The sequence below is a fragment of the Sphaeramia orbicularis genome, chromosome 16 (genome assembly GCF_902148855.1).
Source record: "Sphaeramia orbicularis chromosome 16, fSphaOr1.1, whole genome shotgun sequence".
Classification (NCBI taxonomy): domain Eukaryota; kingdom Metazoa; phylum Chordata; class Actinopteri; order Kurtiformes; family Apogonidae; genus Sphaeramia; species Sphaeramia orbicularis.
Window position 1 is genome coordinate 5,157,981 of NC_043972.1, and position 20,642 is coordinate 5,178,622.

Sequence of the window (20,642 nt, forward strand, 5' to 3'; positions counted from 1 at the left end):
CTTCAGATTTGCGATTAGAGTTGAAATGTTTAATCAATTAGTTGAGTGAAAACTACTTATTTTGATGCTATTTCATAATCAGCTCATTATTTAGGGGGATGTTTTGGGCAAAAATGTCCAAATTTGCTTGCTTTCAGCTCATTAAACGTGAAGATTTGTTTACTTTCTTCATCTTCAAGTCAGTCAATTTAATAAGTTTCTGGGGAGTGAATTGGAAAAAATAAGCACTCAGGAGGCATCGCATCAGGGTCTTACAAGATGTTTTTGTGTTTTTATTTTTGACTGAACAATTAATCAATGATGAAAATAATCATTTGTTGCAAGTGCCTACTTTAGATGCAAGGTTTGGGAAACTCTTTGCTGCAAATTTTGGCCAGAAAAGCATCGGTTCCACACCTCTGCAGCTCAAACTATTAAGGAACAAATAAGGGTAGAAGACTATGAAAGAAAGGTCTTGCTACACATAAACAAATCTCTGGGCTGAAACTCAGTTAAAGCTTTTTAATATTTAACATTTTCTGCGAGTTTTCACTTGTGATTTGACTTGCAGTTCTCGTGTTTGTCTGACACTCGACTTCTGAAAACAGACTTCACTGACCTCAAGCTAAAGGTTGGAGATTCTTACAGACTTTTCTCTCAAAAAAGCTCTGCGAAAAGTAACACCATCAACATTTCGTTCCTGTTCAACAGTTAAGATTCTCCACGGGGGATTCTTCTGCCATGAACGCTGCACAGCTATCATGATGACACGTCCTGATTGAAAAAGGAAAAAGGTGTGTTTGCTTTAGGCATAAGAGAAATGACCTCACACAGTTGGCATATAGTATTTCCCCACCTGTTTAAGAAAGATGGCACTGATAGGACGGAGAGTCAATAGTAGATTAAATGACTTAAGAGTGGAAAATGTTTGCAGAGGACCTGCCTATGGTGTCACGCTGGAAGGACTTTACCTTCACACATATCTCTCTGGGTCAAAAATGACACCAGAAAAACACCTGATATCTGTACAGTCACGTACAAGGAGCGCATGAAGTAATGGTGTTTGACCTCAGGACTTTATAATACCACACCTACAGCGAGAGATAACCGCACGGCTCAGTGAATATAAACACAGCGACGGCTCCAGACGACACTTGTTAAAAGGTCCGCCGTCTCTCAAATCCTACATGCGAATCCCGGTGTAGGCTCAGGTTGGGATCCTGGCTGTGACACATCTGCGCTGTGATCCTCCTATGTTCTTAGTCCCTTTCAATTTTCCTTCTCATTTGAATAAAGAGGAAACACACCAGTGGGACCGCCCGCTCTGCTTTTAAAAAAAAAATGAAATAAAATAAAATAAAGCCAGACTGTAGCTCTTTTCTTCAGCCAGAGAAATCATCAAAGCATGAGCTACATTATTCAGCCTTGCCGAGTCTGCATGACAACACAGCCAACAAACAAGAGCTCTTTTCAGAACCAGACGGCCACTACAGTAGGACACAGCTATTTCAAACCACTTGTGAAAGGAGCTCCCCTCTAACTAGTGAGACGCTCAAATGATGAGAAAAGCATTGAAAATAACAGGCCGGTGTTAATTCAAATGACAAACACAGACGCATGCATATTCTAAAAGATGCTCGGCAGATAAATACACTAAATACAAGTATCAAACAACACTTTTTTTCTTTTTTTTGCAGCAAAGCTTGTCTGATTAGTTTGGAAGTCTGTGGCAGTTCTGGTGGATTCCAGTGGAATTAGGCTGTGTGTTGTATCAGTGTGTCTGCGGATCATGTCTGAGTGTGTGTGAGTTTTTCCTGGCCGGCGATACGATGATGCCACAGAAAACGAATGGTGGAACACCAGTCCGTCTGCCAGACAAACGCACACATACACACACTTCTTGGTTACAATGTGGCGTCAGCGCATCCATGCTCTGCTGCCAAATCTAAATCTAATATCCAGCGTTCACCTCACGTTGCCCAGGCCTGGCGATGGCCCCAATGGAAATTACACATCACTGTAACTCTGTCCGTCCGTCTGTAGTTTGTGAGTCTGTCTGTCTGTCTGTCAATATGTCTGCCTGTCTGGCTTTGAGATGTGTCCGTCCGCATCTCTGTTTATATTTCTGTCAGTACTTGTCTGGCAGCCTGGTTATGAATCTACCGCCTGTCTGCATGTCTGCTATGTGCCCGTCTCTTGTTTATTTGTCTTCGTCTATCTGTCTGTCTGTCAGACTGGATACATGCACTTCCTCTGCATTTCTACCTGTCTGCCTGCCCGCATGTGCTTGTCTGTCTGTCTGTCTGTCTATGTGTCTGTCTGCTTCAGTCATAAAGAGGAACATCTGCAGTGGATCTAGCAGTCAGCGGCATTAGGGCAGAGCTGATAATGATAGTTTCTCTCTGGGCTGCTCAGAAGGCAGACAGACATAACATACCATTCCAGCGTTTCCTGTCTATGCTGACAGGCAAACTATTTAACCCTCTGTGGTGATCCCTCAGAGCATATGCACAGCCCACCAGGCCTATAAGGCTTCAATCTCCTGCTATTCTATAAAACCCAACCATATGGCAAGGAAAAAAAAAAAAAAAAAAAAGTCAAGCAGCAAAGTTTAATCACACTCCCAATGAATGAAGGCTGCAACTATCTGCTGAATCCTGATGTTTTGAAGTCTGGTGTTATATAAAAGTTGGACGATTTTTCACCTTGATCTCACAGTGGACTTGCTCAGTGTGTCTATGTATAATTAATGAACACTGGGAGGCATAAAGTGTGAAAGAGTCGCTGGGAACTCCAATGCATTGTGCTGCACAAGTCAAATAGGTCAAATCCAGACGCAAAATCCAGACAATTCATAAAGTTTTCCACAGGACGTGCAGAAAAAATCCTCAGCTAGACAAAAAATAATAATAAAATAAAATGTCTGTTCCCCAGGAAACAACAGAGAGCAGAATTTGATGAATATACTAAAGTCTGATTTGTTTGTCCTAGTGTCACATAAAACGGATTAAGCAGCAACTCAAGTCTGTTTTAAGGTCAGGAGGAAAACGCAACTCTAATAATAATAATAATAATAATAATACTCACATATCTCCATTCCCTGTGGTTGGGAAGCGGTGCAGTTGCAGGAGCAGGTGACATTGGAGTTGCCGGGGCCGCCAGGGGCCGTTAGGTTTTGCATGGGGCTGGGCAGACCGGGACACCGCTCCGGGGAGAGAGCCGCCGCCACCGTCGGGGCCCCCCGACGGGAAAACAACAGAAAACTTCCAGGCAGCGGCGGCAGCACAGTCCGCCTGCCGCTACCACTAACTCCCGACACTTTCGCACTTAATTTCCTCGGTTCTTATCACGCCATATTCGTCTCGGAGCGGCTCGGACGGTGAATTCGCAGGAGAACTAGGGACCGGCCGTTCCTTTTCGGTTATCGCATTGTGTAGTTTTTTCCGTTCCTTCCTCCGCCGCCCAGAGCAGCTGTCCTCCCTCCGCCGAACCGAGCAGACACAGCGGGCTCGAGGACACGCCCACACGCAGACCGACCGTAGCCCCGACCAATCGCGGCTCACCGGAGGCGGGCCAGACGCAACGACACAGACGTGCTGCATTCAAGAGCCCACGGAAATCCCACTATTTGCAAGCCATGCACTTTTGTCACAACTGTCACAACATTTAACAGTTTCAACCAGCATCTTCATAAAAATAGTCATGTTGCAAGAAGTGGCTTTTAACTTATTACCTCCGCCAAGGAGGTTATGTTTTTGCCAGGGTTTGTTTGTCTGTCTGTTTGTCTGTCCGTTAGTGTGCAACATAACTCAAAAAGTTATGGACAGATTTTGATGAACTTATCAGGGTTTGTTGGAAATGGGATAAGGAAGAAATGATTAACTTTTGGGGGTGATCCGGAAGAAATCCTGGATTCTGGATCACTTTGAAATTTTCTTTAACATTGTGTTTAATGGGACCAAAATTTTCGTTTCCCAATATCTCGCTTAATTATGGACCAAAACTCATGAAATTTAACTCAGGAATTGACAATGGGGTCCTCTATCACATTTCAAAGGCTGATCCGGATCTGATCCAGAAGGCGGATTTTATTTTAAAAAATAAATGTAGGATTTGTATCACCGATTATATGGGGAATTTTTGCGCTTGGCGGAGGTCTGCGCTCTCCGAGTGCTTTTCTAGTTTGAAATGTACAGGGTGGGGAAGCAAAATGTACAATGAACATTTTAGTTGTTTTTTCTCAGCAGGCACTACGTCAGTTGTTTTGAAACCAAACATATATTGATGTCATAATCATACCTAACACTTTTATCCATACCTTTTCAGAAACTTTTGCCCATATGAGTAATCAGGAAAGCAAACGTCAAAGAGTGTGTGATTTGCTGAATGCACTCGTCACACCAAAGGAGATTTCAAAAATAGTTGGAGTGTCCATAAAGACTGTTTATAACGGAAAGAAGAGAATGACTATGAGCAAAACTATTACGAGAAAGTCTGGAAATGGAGGAAGCAACAAGAAACGTAACAAAGCTTTTATTAAAGCTCTCAAATCCAAAATCCTAAAGGATCCAACCAAATCCATGAGAAAAATGGCAATTGAACTTGAGGTAGACAACAAGACCATTAGAAATACAGTAAAATATGATTTGAAGATTTAAATTCTCATGACTTTCAATAAACTAATTGGTCATACACTGTCTTTCAATCCCTGCCTCAAAATATTGTAAATTTTGCTTCCCCACCCTGTACATAAATACAAGGAAACAGAAGTAAACAGTGTCTTCTGACCAAAGTAACACCGTTCTACAGGGTGTCCCATAAGTCTCCATACATAGGAAAAATAAACGTTTCTTGACATAAACCATTTTTTATTTATATAATATGCTCTATATGACTGCCATTTTGTCGGGAACACATTTCAATGCGTGTCTGCTGAAGAAATATAAAGAAGAAATATAAAGAAATACATGTTAGAACCTTATATGTATGGAATGTATTATGTCTCCTATGTATGGAGACTTATGGGACACCCTGTATTAACCATCAAGAATGAAGCCTGTTGTAAGTGGCCTGTCTAATTATCAGACAATAAATCCACAATTCGGAAAATTTCAGGGCTGCAGAACAGAGCAGATTCACTACAAACTATCAAATAGTTGACAGTGTTAGTCTTATTTAGGCCAATTCTTGTTAAGTGTTTCATTCATTCTTAGTTTGATCAAAATGCAGATTTTTAGATTTTGTAACATAGACAGACAGACAGACAGACAGACAGACAGACAGACAGACAGACAGACAGACAGATAGATAGATAGATAGATAGATAGATAGATAGATAGATAGATAGATAGATAGATAGATAGATAGATAGATAGATAGATAGATAGATAGATAGATAGATAGATAGATAGATAGGTATCACAGAAACTGATGAGATTCTTTTCGTAACTGCATTGTTATAGTAGATTATTTGACAGCCAAAAGTTGCTTTAATTCTGGCACTTGGGGTTCATCAGTCACTTCACTACTTCCAGTCTAAGTGTGAAGCCAGCAGCATGTAGACAGTGGGATTCTTGGACATTTCCAAACCACCGTAGAACACTTAAATCACTTTTATATCACCACTACATTTTTTTTTATCAATGCCCTGAAATGTGAATACAATCAGAAGTCTTTATGTACAGTACTGTACAGGAAGCACTTTTAGAGTAGTTCCTTTAGCAATTGTCTCTAAGAGTGTATATGCTAACCTTTTTGTCAACCTGGTACTAACCTATTTTTGTGTTGTGTGTTGTATGTAAGCTGCTGAATACTTGAATTTCCCCCCGGGGATCAATAAAGTATGTATGTATGTATGTATGTATGTATGTATGTATGTATGTATGTATCTATCTATCTATCTATCTATCTATCTATCTATCTATCTATCTATCTATCTATCTATCTATCTATCTATCTATCTATCTATCTATGTTACAAAATCTAAAAATCTGCATTTTGATAAAACTAAGAATGAATGAAACACTTTACAAGAATTGGCCTAAATAAGACTAACACTGTCAACTATCTGATAGTTTGTAGTTAATCTGCTCTGTTCTGCAGCCCTGAAATTTTCCGAATTGTGGATTTATTGTCTGATAATTAGACAGGCCACTTACAACAGGCTTCATTCTTGATGGTTAATAGAATGGTGTTACTTTGGTCAGAAGACGCTGTTTACTTCTGTTTCCTTGTAATTATGTACATTTCAAAAAAAGTTAAAAGCCACCTCTTGCAACATGAATATTTTTATGAAGATGCTGGTTGAAACTGTTAAATGTTGTGACAATTGTTCAGTCTGTCAGATGCTGGCCTGACCCCAATGTCAGAGGAACCCTATGATACGAAAGAACGGACGGATTCACACCACCTGCTAAAAGTCTCTGTAGTCAAATGTTGCTTCCTAACTGGTTGCTTCTCACATTAAACCTTTCTATTCCAAATAGGGAAAAAAAAAAAAAAAAAAGACGGAAATACCCCTACTCTGACCTCATCGAACCAAAAAACACGACTAACACCTCCCACCAACAATTAAATGGGTCAAAAGGTACTTAACACACCCAAATTCATTATGGAACTTTATTTCTACATATGTATTTGAGGCTTTAGGAGGATTTAACTTTGTATTAAGATGTAACTACAATATAGAAAAGCTTCCTGTTAAACTTTCTAACTTTCATAAACAGTTACTTTTATGTTGGTCCTTGGTATATAAGCAGAACTTTTCCCCTCACAAATGTTATATATGGAATAACCAGAATATATGTTTCAAACGTAAGTCATTGTTTTTAAAGAATTGGGTTGATTACAGAATACTGCTTGTCTGTCAGTTGTTTAACAAGGAAGGTCAGTTATTTACTTATAGAGAATTGTTGTTATTAGAAAATAAAATTCTGGTACACCCTAGAGAATATGCAATTGTGTTTGATGCTATCCCTTCAGGTTTAAAAACTTTGATATCTTCTACTAGTAGTCCTTCAACAACCATTACCCCTCAAATTGCGCAATCAGAATTATACATAGGAAATTTAGATCCATTCTTGAGTAAAAAAAACTAATAATAAATGCATTAGAGAAATGATTCAGTATGAAAAAAGATGAAAAAAAAAAACAAAACAAAAACAAAAACCTCCCACCCAACTGGGAAAGTCTGGGTTTTTTACTCTGATACTATGACTCAGGGTGTGTTAAAACTTAGCACTTTTAAAAACTTGAGATCTGACTGACTCAGAGTTTTTTTGTCCTAATGTGGGAGGTTTTAGGCAAAGGCACAAATTTGGTCTCAATCGTTTCAAAACCCGTTCATCTGCCGGGAGCTAGAACTATACTGTTTACAAACAGAAATGTAGGTGACATCTACAAACATCTACATTTATGGCTCAGTTGGTAGAGCCAGTCGTCCAATAACCAAAGGGTTGGCGGTTTGAATCCCGCTCTGTCCATGTGCTGTTGTGTCCTTAGGCAAGACACTTCACCCTCCTTGCCTCCAGTGCCACTCACACTGGTGTATGAATGTGTGTGAATGTTCGGTGGTGGTGGGAGGGGCCGTAGGTGCAGATTGGCAGCCATGCTTCTGTCAGTCTGCCCCAGGACAGCTGTGGATACAGATGCAGTTTACCACCACCAGAGGGAGGATGTGAGAGTGAATGAATAATGGATCCACTGTGTGCGCTTTGAGTATGTATTCATAGAAAAGCGCTATATAAATCTAATCCATTATTATTATTATTATTATTATTATTATTATTATTATTATTATTATTATTATTTATTATTATTATTATGTGCAGTTTTCAGGGTTTTTTTAATCACTAATGCCCATTACTACTTTATTTTAGGAACCTATCATAAACCTTGACTTGACCTCCAACAGTGAACTCTCTCCCTTGATATTCGTGACTGCAAACTAAAAATTGCACTAAACTGTTCAGAAGTTGATAATATGACCTTATATATGAAGAGTTTATATGTATATAGAGGTTCTTTTTTCTTATTTTACTTTTATTACATTTTTTAAACTAGAATTTCTTCTATGTTATGAACCCACCAGACCCCTTATGAACCCACCAGACCCCTCAGGTCATCTGGATCCGGTCTGTTGTCAGGTCCCAGAGTCAGTATCAGACATGGAGACGCTGCGTTCAGCTTCTACGCTCCACATGTCCGGAACAAACTCCCAGAAAACCTCAGATCAGCTGAAACACTGAGTTTATTTAAATCCAGGTTAAAGACCCACCTGTTCTCAGCTGCATTTGAATAGAGTTTTTATTCATCAGTTCAGATCTGCACTATTCCTTTTAAGCTAAAAGTTTTTGTCTGTTTTAACTGTTTATCTGTTTTATCTATTTATCTGATTTTTGTTTGTTTTTCTCGTGCCTTCTGCTGTAATGCTTTTAATGTTTTATGTAAAGCACTTTGAATTGTCTTGTACATGAAATGTGTCATATAAATAAACCTGCTTTGCCTTACCTTGCCTATGTTTTCACATACTTGGTGAATAAAGATGAGTTTGATTCTTTATTTTTGACTCGACTTGCGCATTTCGTTTGATTGACTCATTTTCCTTCCTCGCACATACGAATCTAGACATATCTCAGTCTTTAAATGAGTAATGAGCTATTTTGTTTAATTAGGGGCCCCAATTTCTGTCAGGCTTGGCGTGGTGTTGTCTGGAGTCACTAGTTAATATTCATGAAGGTCCTTGCATATATTAGCAGCCAAAAGCTTTAATTTGCTATCATCCTGACTGGCTATTCACAAATGCGGCATTTGCGGCGACACTTCCTCTTGTTAAATGTTTTCCACAAGCTTGTGATACTAATAGTCTGAGTCAGTTCATTAACAACATGCATATTTTCTTTTCAGCGTGTCCCTCTAGGCTATGTTCACATAAAAAATGTGATTATATATATTTTTAAAAAATATATTAGTTAGGGACAATACAAGTGGGTGTTGTTATATTTAGACTAAATGCATCTGATGCAAACTCAGCTGAACCAAATTTGCATAAGGTTAAGCTTTTAGACAAAATGTATCAAACATGGGCACAAAAGTAAATATGCACAGTGTAACAGAGGTTAAGAAACTAAAAATAAATAAGAAATCAAAACAAGGTCAGACACTGTTACCATTTCCAACCTAAAGGAGCTGACTGTGCACTGACAGGCACATTCACAAGTAGGAAACAGAATTGAACGAGGAGGCCTTGAAGGCAGCACAGAGGAAGGGATGGGACAGGGGTTATACTGTATGTTTGTGAGTGTGTGTCTGGGTTTCAGAGGGGGGGTGCACATTGGTGGGTTGAGAGGGGGTGGGGGGGGATATGGGGGGGCTGACCTGACTCAGAAAGCTAGCAGACGGCCGGGTCGTGGTTGACAATGGCTGTGGGAGAGCAGAGCAGAAGAGGGGAGGGCAGTGAGGCGAGGGGGGGGCTGGGCCCGGGACCCATCGGCCTGGTGTGTTATTTGGGGAGGGTGGGGAGAACGCTTCGAGTTTCACTCCCTTGTTACGGCGGGCCATAGCCAATGGAGACGGCTCTTTGAAGGGGCTAACCTTGAGGTGACCCCCTGTGCTAGTCTTGTGGTTCAGGGGCACATGTGCAGCAGAAAGGCAGGACCCCCACCTCCCCTCCACCCCTCCACCCCTCCACCCCCGACACTTCCCCTCTGAATCCAACCAACAGTGCAACTCTCCCACCCAACACACAAACAGTGTTCGGTGCAGGGCTGTCTGCAGTCTATAAATAAACCAGGCTGTTCAAATCTGAGAAAGGCTGTGAATGCCACTCTGGGCCGGCAGACCCAGACCCTCAGACATCACACAACGTTCCATCTACGCAAGTTTAGCTCCACTTCTGACTATTCTGTGCACAGGGTACACACAGACCACCACAGGCAGCATAAGGGTCAACGAAGTGTGTGTTACTGAAGTGAGAGTACAAAATATGAGTATGTCACCTGAGTTCAAGCGCAGTTTAACTATGATCAGGATTCAGTTAGATGCATACATTTGATAGATTACTTAGCAATAATAGTGATTTATTAATATGTAAGAAAGGGAAAATAAGAACTGCTTTGTCATACCATATTGTGGGTCATTTAGATCTCTAAATCATGTTGCACCGTCAACTTCCATCCTGCTTTTTCTCCAGTCCTGGCTCTGAACGTGTGAGCTTTTATCCATTTAATGGCATGTGACATCCCGTGTTAAAGTCCATTAACATCACCTGCTGTAGATGTGTGTGTGGTTTTACTATCATCTTGAATGGAAAACCAAAGAATAACTTTTTTTTTTTGCTTTCACAGTGTTGAAGAGTGAGATGAGGCCTCTACTTCACCACTAGATGTCACTAAATATTACACACTGAACTCTTAAATGTCGTCCTTATATTCTCATAATATCCTGATTATTGGGCAAAAGGTTGATGAGCTGCACATTGGTTTGAACAGTAAATTTAACCATTTTTTGCTGTTTGAAAAGAAAAAAATAAAGAAAAACTGGGTTTTCTGCTGCTAGTTTTTATTTGATATTCACAGTAATTCTGTGATTTCTGCCACTGGGGGGCTCTAAGGGCGAAGACACACCAACCCGACCACCAAACGTCTCCAGAAAAGGTAGTCCAGCTGATCAGTCAGTTCCTGTCTCCCTGACACTGTCAGAAAAGTGTGAAGAACTCACTAAATTCACTACTGACTTGAGTGTACGTTCTGTAGTTGCGCGAGATGTAAAACTGGAAATCTCTAGATTTCTCTAGACCAAAACACAGAGCTCGCTGTCGTCAGTCGTTGTTAGTAGAGAGTGTTGAGTAGTCAAGAAGGGTTGTTGTTGTTGTACTCGTTGAACGGATGGTTAGTAATAAGAAGATACTGGTGTTGTCAGCTCTCGGGCTTCTTCTTGTGGGAGAAGAAAGATGTCGCAGGCAAAAACTAACTATGCTAACAATGCTAACAGTGCTCACTTCATGGAATGAATGAAGTCCATAGTCAACCCTGACTGGCACTCATTCAGATCCGATCTGAGCAGTTAATGGCCTATTCTAGAAGACAATAATAGTGTGAAGTACCTTGGCTTAGCTGTATTCACATGGAAACTTCTCGTTCACTCATTCACTAGTCAAGGGCTTTCCCTCCACCAATCAGATTGATCCGACTGAATGACTGGGGAGTGGCTGATTACACATGTTGAATCGGCTGAAAAGAATGGTGATGGCATTAACGACGCCTGATCACATGGAACACACCAAACAGACTCATGTAACCGACTTCACCAGACTGACCGATGACGTCCGACCACCGAAAACTGGGCTGGTGTGTCTTCACCTTAAATCAAACCAATAATGAAACATCACAACAGTACATGAGGTTGCAAAGTAGCATGGAATCATGGGAGTTATTTTCACCACCCATGCCAATCAAAATCTAAACAAAAAATCCTATTTGAAGATGAGGTCATGGATTAACGTTTACAAATTGTCTATTGCCACAGTACTGTGGGACTAACTTTCTCATTTGTCTATTACCACAGAGCCAATCAGCGCCCTCGTTCTATCATGTGTAGACTAGTAACCCGTCACCTGTCTCATAGGAGAAATTTGACGGGTTTTTGATGAATAGAAAGCAGCCACTGGGCCAACGTTCAGAGTGTAGAATTCGGATCATTTGATTGGCTCTGTGGGAACAGACAAACCGATATTTTGTGCCACAGTACTGTGTCAGCAGCCATTGCCTAAAGTTTAATTCAAGTTGAATTTACTGACCTATATTCATTAATATAATGGCCACAGCTACCAAATATAGTATAAGTACATAAGTCAGCAAAAATATAACTTATGATTAACAATTTTTAGACTTTTTAATGTAGAAAGAGATATTATAGCTTTAAGATCAGTTGCAACAACAGTGTAACAGTGAAAACCGAATTCCCTATTGCCACGTTTCCACTACGTGAAACCAGCTCGACTTGACTCGGCTTGACTCGGTATTCCTGCAGACCCTTTCCATTACAGGGTACTACAGACTTTACAGTACCTGGACGTCATAGCGATACGGTGCGTTATTTGTGTGTCGTCTGCTCAGAGAGTTGCTGAAAACTCGCTCGTTGTGTGTTGTCTCGTCTGAACTTTTACGTCGGCCACCAAAGACTGAATCTCTTCGACCGACCATGGTGTAGTTTTGGGCTGTTATCATGCAGATTAATGTACCGCTGTATTTACTGTCCACTTCCACATCTGTTTTTTGTAAATGGCGGGTCACAGAGAAAACTGTCTGACCAATCAGTGGTCTGCAGTCTTATATGTCACGGTTTAGTATCGCTTGGAACCTCAATGGAGGTGATACCAAAAAACTAGTACTGGGTACCAGATTCCAGGTCCTTTTTGTAATGGAAACGCAAAAAGGCCGAGCCAAGTCGAGTCGAGTCGGTACCATGCAGTGGAAACGCGGCATAAGATAACTGTAACGTAACACACAGGTATTCCCTCTAACTTGAAAAAAAAAGGTTGACACCAAACTGGGTCTTTACATGTTTTATCAGACTAATCTGGTCAAACTGGTTTAGTGTTGACAGACAGTATACTTACATTTCTACATTTACTGTTAATATATATGTTCAGTAATAACAGTAGAATCCAGAGTATTCCGGCATATTCTGTGCTCTGTAATGACACCATCTCCATTTACCCAGTTCAATGTTTCAAATCTGTGAAAACATCTCATCATATATTGGTTTAAAGAGAGGGTTTTACACCATCATTCTGAAAACACGAATAACCAAAGGCAATAAAATGAAATGGACCTCTGTGAAGGAAAATAAGTAAATGGGAAAAGCAAAGACCTCCAGCAGATGTTATGCATTAAGTGCCGCATCACTAGCCAAGTTCTATATCCAATCATGCAAAATATTTTCCTTGACGGCTTCCACCGCAGAATTCCACAGTCCTCCATGAGTGAAGTGACACTTTTGGTGGCGGAGAAAAAAAAAAAAAATAGACGCCTGACCCTGACGCAATTTACAAACGGCTGGCAGCTGTCATAATTTTACTGAAGCAACAAATTGAGGCGCTGCTGTCTTGTCAACTAAAGCAACAATATCAATCGAGACGCTGAGGAGGTTTTCTTTTTTTTTTTTTTTTTTTTTCCTTGATGCGAGGTCACTGTAATGTCCTCTTACACACACACATACATATATAGAAATACAACCCAGACAAAACACACACACACTCCAGACAGACTCTCATCACAGACAGACTCACATTGACTGTGTCTTGAGCAACACACCTCTGAACACTCATAAACACAGCACAAAACACACTCCAAACAGCACACACACACTCATGCAGGCTGTGTCTGTGTCTGGAGCGTCAATTTAGTCCCCCGGGGAGCACGCAGGGTGACACCACTAACAGGCCAGACCAGACTAGACAGCCAGCAGACAGATAAATACTAGGCACGGCTGAATACCAAATGCACTCTAGTCTACCAGCTCCCCTACCATCCCCCCTGACTGCAGTCTGCACACATACACACTGCACACACAGCCTCCCTGCGTCTCTCTCGGGAAACGTCTGTCTCATCGTGTATTTGAGGAATACTAACTTTAGGTTGATAGGTTTATCACGCTCGGCACGTGTGCGTGTGTCTATTTTCGGCAGCCTAACTTTGCATGGGGCTTTCCTGCTTACACAGGGGTTTCATGCTTGTTCAGGAGTTCTCTGCATGTCATTGTTTTGTGACCGATTCAATCAAAGCGTGACGTGTCGGTGGCGTGCCCCCGATGTCCTAAAAATATGTTTATGTCTTTGATATTACATGTAAAAACAGGAGGAAACACTACCACCCTGTGTACATACAGACTACCACTGCTGGTTCACAGCTTCATTTACAGACATGCAGAGGTGGTTTTCTTGTGTATTAGTCAAATAAAAGTAAAAACATACGAGCGTAAAGCAATCATCTGAAGGACGTTTCTACCAGCTGTTTCTGTGCAACGAAACCTCATGTCTTATTAGACTATTAAAACAATTTTGACTTAAAATCTAATAAAAATGAACACTAACTTTGCTCTAATATGCAAATCTGTTTTCAGTGTCAACAATAGAGCATTCTTTTTCTTTTTTGTCTCGTTATGCGTGATTCTTTTGCTTCCTTGAATTTTCACTTCTATATTATTTTGTGCAAAGAAGCCAATTAGTAGCAATCAGGAAGCTTGTACCATTTCCATATTCAGAACAAATCAATAAAAAAAAAAAAACTAGAAAAGTACTCGGAGAGCGCAGACCTCCACCAAGGCAGATCAGTTTCATCCATTTTTTTTTCCATCACCACCAAAATTTCATCATTTTTTCTTTGTTCCAGTATCAGCCTTTCCTGAAAATGTCATCCAAATCCTTCCATAACTTTTTGAGTTATCTTGCTAACAGAAAAACAGACAGACAAACAAACAAACCCTGATGAAAACATTAAAAAAATAACAATAATAACCAAGTGATCGCCTTTTTTAAGCGTTATGATCTCATTCAAGTAGGCTGAAATCAATCACAACTATAAAAACTGATTATTTCTCTCATTTAAAGTAATGTGTGGAGTAAAAATATCATCAGAGGACATTTTGTCTGTCCTGTCCGCCTGAAAAGACTTTAAAGACACATTAAATAATCCATACTCTCCTGTCAGTGACAGATGTAAAAGTTGGTGATGCTCATAAAGGTCGTGATCAATCTGGAAAAAACACAGCAGAGGAAAACCTCCACCAGGCCTCAGAGGAAAGCAGGCCCATCCCTCCCCCCTCCCTGAAAAAAACCATGACATCCAGAGCAAGTTCTCCATCTGAGCCCATGTGGTCGTGGAGGAATAACAGAGAGAAACTACTTTGCAGCGCCATCTTGTGGCCGCACGGGGAAAAGGTCTGGTTCATGCATCATCCCAAACATGGACTGGAAAAACTGTTGGGCTTCTCTGGTGTCTGCTTCACTTCTCCTCTCGTCTCTTCTCTGTCGCTACAGCGCTTCAGAAACCAAAGCCGTCTCCCGGGGCACGAGTTTAAGCTTTGAATCAATTACGCCTCGTCTTCATCAGAAACCACAAGGGAACACGGAGGAGGACACAGGGAAAATGAAAGCGTCACATCCTGCAGCTTATATTTTAGAGATACGCTCTGTTCTGTTCTTGCACAGATGCTACATGGCAATTCACACCGAGTTGAAATACCCTTTGAATGCAGAGTGACGACCAGTAAAGGGGAAAAAAAAAATCATCTTTTTTTTTTTCTGGGCATTTTTCTGTGTGGAGGATGCATTTATACAACACAGACAGAAGTATGTGGACACTCCCACCTCTGGTCTGGGTCTGATTTACCTTGTTTGGTCTGGTTTCTGGGATGGAGACTCTAAACGCAACACGACGAAATGACATTTAATGATTCAGCAGCTGCTTGAGGATGGTCCTTTTCTGTTATGGTGTGGTTCTTTAGACCAAAAACAGGATTTATGACATAATACACATGACTTTATGTGTACTTTGTGCCATATTACTGATGAATTCATCTCCTGATTATAGGAACTGTCAAGAAATTGATCGGTAAAAGCAATCAGTTGTATATGAGCCATGTAAAAAAAAAAAAGTACACTGCAAAATCTAAATCTTACCAGATGTATGTTTCTCATTTCTAGTCCAGATATCTCCTAACACTTAAAATTAGACATAATCACCTAAAGAGTAACTTTTCAGTGAGACATAAGAACTTATTTTTAGACAATAGATCTTTAAAATGTTACTTCAAAAAATCCAAGATAATTTTCACTGGTTCCATTGGCAGATTTTTTTTTTTTTCTTAATTCAAGATATTTTTTTTTTTCTTAATTCAAGTAAAAAAATCTGCCAATGCAACCAGTGAAAATGATCTTGGTAAGATTTCTTGAAATAAGATTTTCCAGATCTATTGCCTAAAAATAAGTTCTTATATCTCCCTGAAAAGTTACTTTTTAGGTGATTATGTCTTATTTTAAGTGTGATGAGATATTTTGACTAGAAATGAGAAAAAATACACTTGGTAAGATTTTGATTTTTTCCAGTGTAACAAAAGAAAATCTGGTGCCAATACACACAGTACATTAGACCATCAAATGTCATCAAAAACAATGGTTATGCAATCCAGTCCTAACTCCTATGTGTATCATGCAACTAAAATAGACCGAAAAGAAAACATGGAATGCCTAAAAGCACTGTTTTTGTCAGTACAATGCCATAGATATTGATGTAAGAACTGAAGTGATTTTGGTTTTTATCAAGAAAACATGGAAAATGGATAGATATCAGCTCTGAAATGAAACTGTTATGAGCTATTTTTGTTGTTATCATTATATTTGTCCAAACAAATGTACCTTTAGTTGTACCAGGTATTGAAATGAACAAGAAATGGAAGAAAACAAGGGGTGGTCTAATAATTTTTTCTGCGACTGTATTCAGTCATAGTATGGCAATAATATATACAAAGGTGAAGGTCATGTGTTCAATCAAGCTGTGTAAAATAATCACAATAAAACACAATAGTGGTAAAATAATAAAAGTAATTTCGCAATTCAGTTGAATAATAAAGCCTTAGGAATAATTGGAGTCATTAAAATCCAAAACAAATATGTGCCTCAGCATGTGAGCGCAGAGATCTCAATGAACCAGAGAAAAACAGTTAAACCAGAGGTTTAACCAGGGGCTTTTTGCCAACCTGTTCTACCTGTTGAGGTTCATTACAGTATTCAGTATACAGTATTCATCTGTTGACATTTACGGAGTGTGTGAAAATCACAGGAAGATGATTTACACCATGCGGCTTCATGTAAAGCTACAACTGCAAGACGTTGTCATCAGAAATGAACAGAAAACATCAAGTTAACAGCTCCTCGTTTGTTCGTAAGTGTGAACATGAGCCAGACCATGAGTAAAAGCTTATTTTTAATCATTTTTTTCCCTTTGCAAGAACCAAACAAACACAGACATGTATTAAAGACACCAAAACCATGGAGTAATCCTGCCTTCATGCACTATGGGAATTATGGTAAATACTACTTAGGAATTTGAAAATTGGGCATGAACACCCCCTCACATCGTATTTTCTACTGGAGAACAGGGAAAACAATTTTGATACACGAGCTGCTGAGATGAAAATAACCTTTGAAATTCAACATGTTGGAGAGCAAAGAGGGATTAATCCTGAATGATAAACAATACTTTTATGAACATTCTGCTGCTGTTAGCTGATGGTTTTGCACATTTATAACATACGTAATTTGCCAAAAAATGTAAAAAAAAAAATAAAAAAATGCGGCAGCAGATGAACTAACACATCCAAGACTCTTTTACCCAAGTGGCAGGTCATGACAAATTATGTGTCGACCATTTTTCATTTTGCTATGGCAACAAAACCACTTGAACACAACGCACGTGTAATTTCAAAATCTCTAGTGAAAAGGTTCATCTTCCCGACAGCCCGTGAAGGCAGCGTTAGATCTGATCTGTCATTCATTCCACTTCTTGCTCTCATACGTTTGTGTAAATGTGAACACGTCAAGTGAAAACACACTAAAAGTGGAGGAGTGTGACACAAACACACTCCTGTTTACTAATGTGCTGTGGGAAAGTGGCCTGAGCCTGAACCAGCCTCACTTCCAGGTCTGGGGGGTCAACGGCTCCCATACCTGACCCAGCTTTGCAGACTGGGCTGAACACTAAAAACCACTCTGTATCAGAAAGTGTCACACCACTGATCCTTTCAGATTTCAGAAGAGTCAGAGTCAGTCCTGCAGATCAGTGAAGATGATATAATCACATTTCTTTGTATCTCACTCGATGCAGTAGCTTGAAAATCCATTGATGCCATTTTGCCAGATCTGCGATATATAAGATCGCAGATCTGGCATATATGAATAAGGATATATTACAGAAATCATATCCGGATGATATCATATAAAGGCATCTGTGACAGATGAGATCTTCCTGTATTTGCTCCATAAATGTTATGAATATGTGACAGATCCATAAACATACACATATACTGTTGCATCTTTCCGGATACTGGTCCTTTTTGTCCATCACAAAGAATATTCCTTCTTTGAATTTTTTATGGAAAACTAGACATATCTGAGTCTCTCTATAGAATGTTTTACTTTCTTGTTCCAGATGGATCAGGTGAAGAAGAAGAAAAGAAACCAAACATAAAGGAAGAGATTCCAAAGTACTGGGCCGAAGCACACACACATCGATTGAAAACTTCCTCAGTTTGATGGAGAAAAAGTGAATGATCTGAACGGAACTCAAATCCATACAAAAAAGAAAGAACAGCCCTGCGAAGTGCACAGCATAAAACATGTTATCCAACATCTACAGGTATTATCACCTGTGCATGTAGACGCAGACGTAGATGTGGACTGATGCTTAGTGAAGTATTTTGTTCTGAATAATTATACAAAGTACTAGTGATACTGTAACCTTATGAAGGAAGTTTGAAACTCATTCAACTCATCCATCCATCCATCCATCCATCCATCCACAAAAATGACAAACTGTTCTCTGTGCTTCAGTAGTATGAAGTACTGATAATTGTGTTTAAACGTAGGGAATAAAAATAGCAAGTTGTCAATAAACTCTAGTAAAGAAGAGATACCTGTAACTAACTACATTAAAAAAGTACAGTTGTCCCTCACTATAATGCGGTTCACCTTTCGCAGCCTCACTGTTTCGCGGATTTTTTTTTAGTGCAATTTTGCATGCTTTTTTTTTTTTACAGCATATGAACGTGCATTTTGTTCTGCATCCTGATTGGCTAAGGGACTGTAGACCATTGTCAATCACTCTCCTCCGTGCAGTGTCTCCTGTACAGTACAGAATGTGTTCGTCTTGCCAAATTTACATAAATGTTCAATTGCTAGCAGTGACGCTGAAGTGCTGTATGTTTGCAAGTTTTCTCCCTGACAAAACTCACAATGTTGACGAAACTTTCTGCACCGACAAAGGCACCCGTGGTCGCACCAAAAAGGCAGAGGAAGATGCCAACCATCGCACAAAAAGTTGGACTTCTGGACATGCTGAAGGAAGGTAAAGCTGACTACTTCGCGGATGTCGCCTATTGCGGGTTATTTTTAGAACGTAACCCCCGCGATAAACGAGGGACCACTGTAAATCTATTGTTGCTCGGTGCCTTAGTCCTCTGGTAGGTGTTGCATTCAGGTGTCCCCATACTTTTGCATATGGATATAACTGACAGCTTACATTGGCATGAAAACCAACAACATGAAGTAACATGTTACACTGTAGATTTACACAACAGACTCCTGTAAAGCAGTTTATCCTGCATCACTAATGCCAGATTGTCCAAAAACATTCCTCCTGTGGGTGCAGCCTCCATCGTAGGACTTATGCGATGGAAGCACATGTGCATGACGATGATCCAGTTTGACTCCGCCGTGACGCTTTCAGTGAGACTAATAACTCGAAACACCTCGTGACTTCCGCGCGGAATGAGAATTACTGAATCCTGTTCCAAATGTCAGAACAAAAGATGGATATGATTCAGCTTTAATACCAAGGCTGAATGTTATTCATGAATGAACCGCAATGTATTTCACCGGCTGACGAAGCTAGACGGCGAGAAGGCGGGGGAAAAAAGCCGGTGAAAGACTGTTTGCATAGGCATCGACTGCAGCTCAGCGTCTTCAGCCAAGCGCTAAGTAACAGAAAGACCACTCCAGACAGTCAGATTGCAGAGTAGGGTTGTGTTCAATAAAAACGTCTGGTATGCCACATCATATTTGCTGCTTCCTGACCTTGTTTGGCTGCAGCGCCGTGTCATATCCTGTCCGCACAGGTGCACCAGCTGTCTGATTTCCCACCCCTGTCATTTCTATACGTACGCACTCACACATATACACACAAACCACGCTTCCACCCCTGCCAGTCTAAAAAAACTACCCCTCCCTACCTCTCCGACTGCCGCAGGCACCACTGCAATGACACCACAGCGCTCAATGAAAAGTTAGAGACAGACAAAAAAAACAAAAAAAAAAAAAGAGGAAAAAAGTGTGTATGTGTGCATCAGTTTGTGTTTGAATGAGACAAAGACGGACTGATTGTGATAAGGAAGAGATAGACAAAGACGAAGAAAGAAACCTGACTGAGCGAATGAATAAATGAAGAGAAGAAGGAGAGGAAGAGGAAGAAGAAGGGGATGAAGAAGAAACACAAGTAACGCAAGGAGAGAGGGACCCAGAAACAGAGACAGAAAGAGAGAAAGAGTAGATAATCAGCAGGTATTGAGCTCTTTTCACCCCTGCGGTAGGGCCCTGCTGAGCATTGTAATGGGCTGTCTGCCCAGCTGGGCCGATGAGCTCATGTCTGGCTTTAATGCCAATCTCCTGAACTGGCACACGGCTCGGCGTGGCAGTCAAAACGCCGCAGCGCTGCCGTTGTACCGCCACCAGAGGAAGGACGGAGCACAACAACAGTCTGGGAGAGCAAAAGAAACACAAAGGAAAGAGAAAGAGAAAGTGCCAGGGAGGGTGAAGGTGTGTTTTATGTGTGTGTGTGTGTGTGTGTTTGTGTGTGTGTTTTCCCATCAGCCACTTCCTCCAAGACTGATAA

The 20,642-nt window shown here is 40.4% G+C and overlaps 1 protein-coding gene and 1 long non-coding RNA gene across 5 annotated transcripts in view; one reads left to right on the forward strand and one right to left on the reverse strand.

Annotated features, from left to right (window-relative positions):
* ldlrad4b (low density lipoprotein receptor class A domain containing 4b) overlaps positions 1-20,642 on the reverse strand; it is a 647,819-nt gene that overhangs the window by 82,999 nt on the left and 544,178 nt on the right. Inside the window, exon 1 of one of the 4 annotated variants that reach the window (XM_030159287.1) lies at positions 3,067-3,471. The exons of the other annotated variants lie outside the window; for them this stretch is intronic. Within the exon in view, the coding sequence (XP_030015147.1) occupies positions 3,067-3,160 (94 nt within the window). The 5' untranslated portion in view covers positions 3,161-3,471. Of the gene's footprint in view, positions 1-3,066; positions 3,472-20,642 lie in introns of those variants that run through there. 4 annotated transcript variants of the gene reach the window in all.
* On the forward strand, positions 5,956-19,695 carry LOC115436417 (uncharacterized). Its single transcript, XR_003937813.1, has 3 exons — positions 5,956-6,171; positions 17,979-17,984; positions 19,682-19,695. It is a non-coding gene; the product is annotated as an uncharacterized LOC115436417 (long non-coding RNA).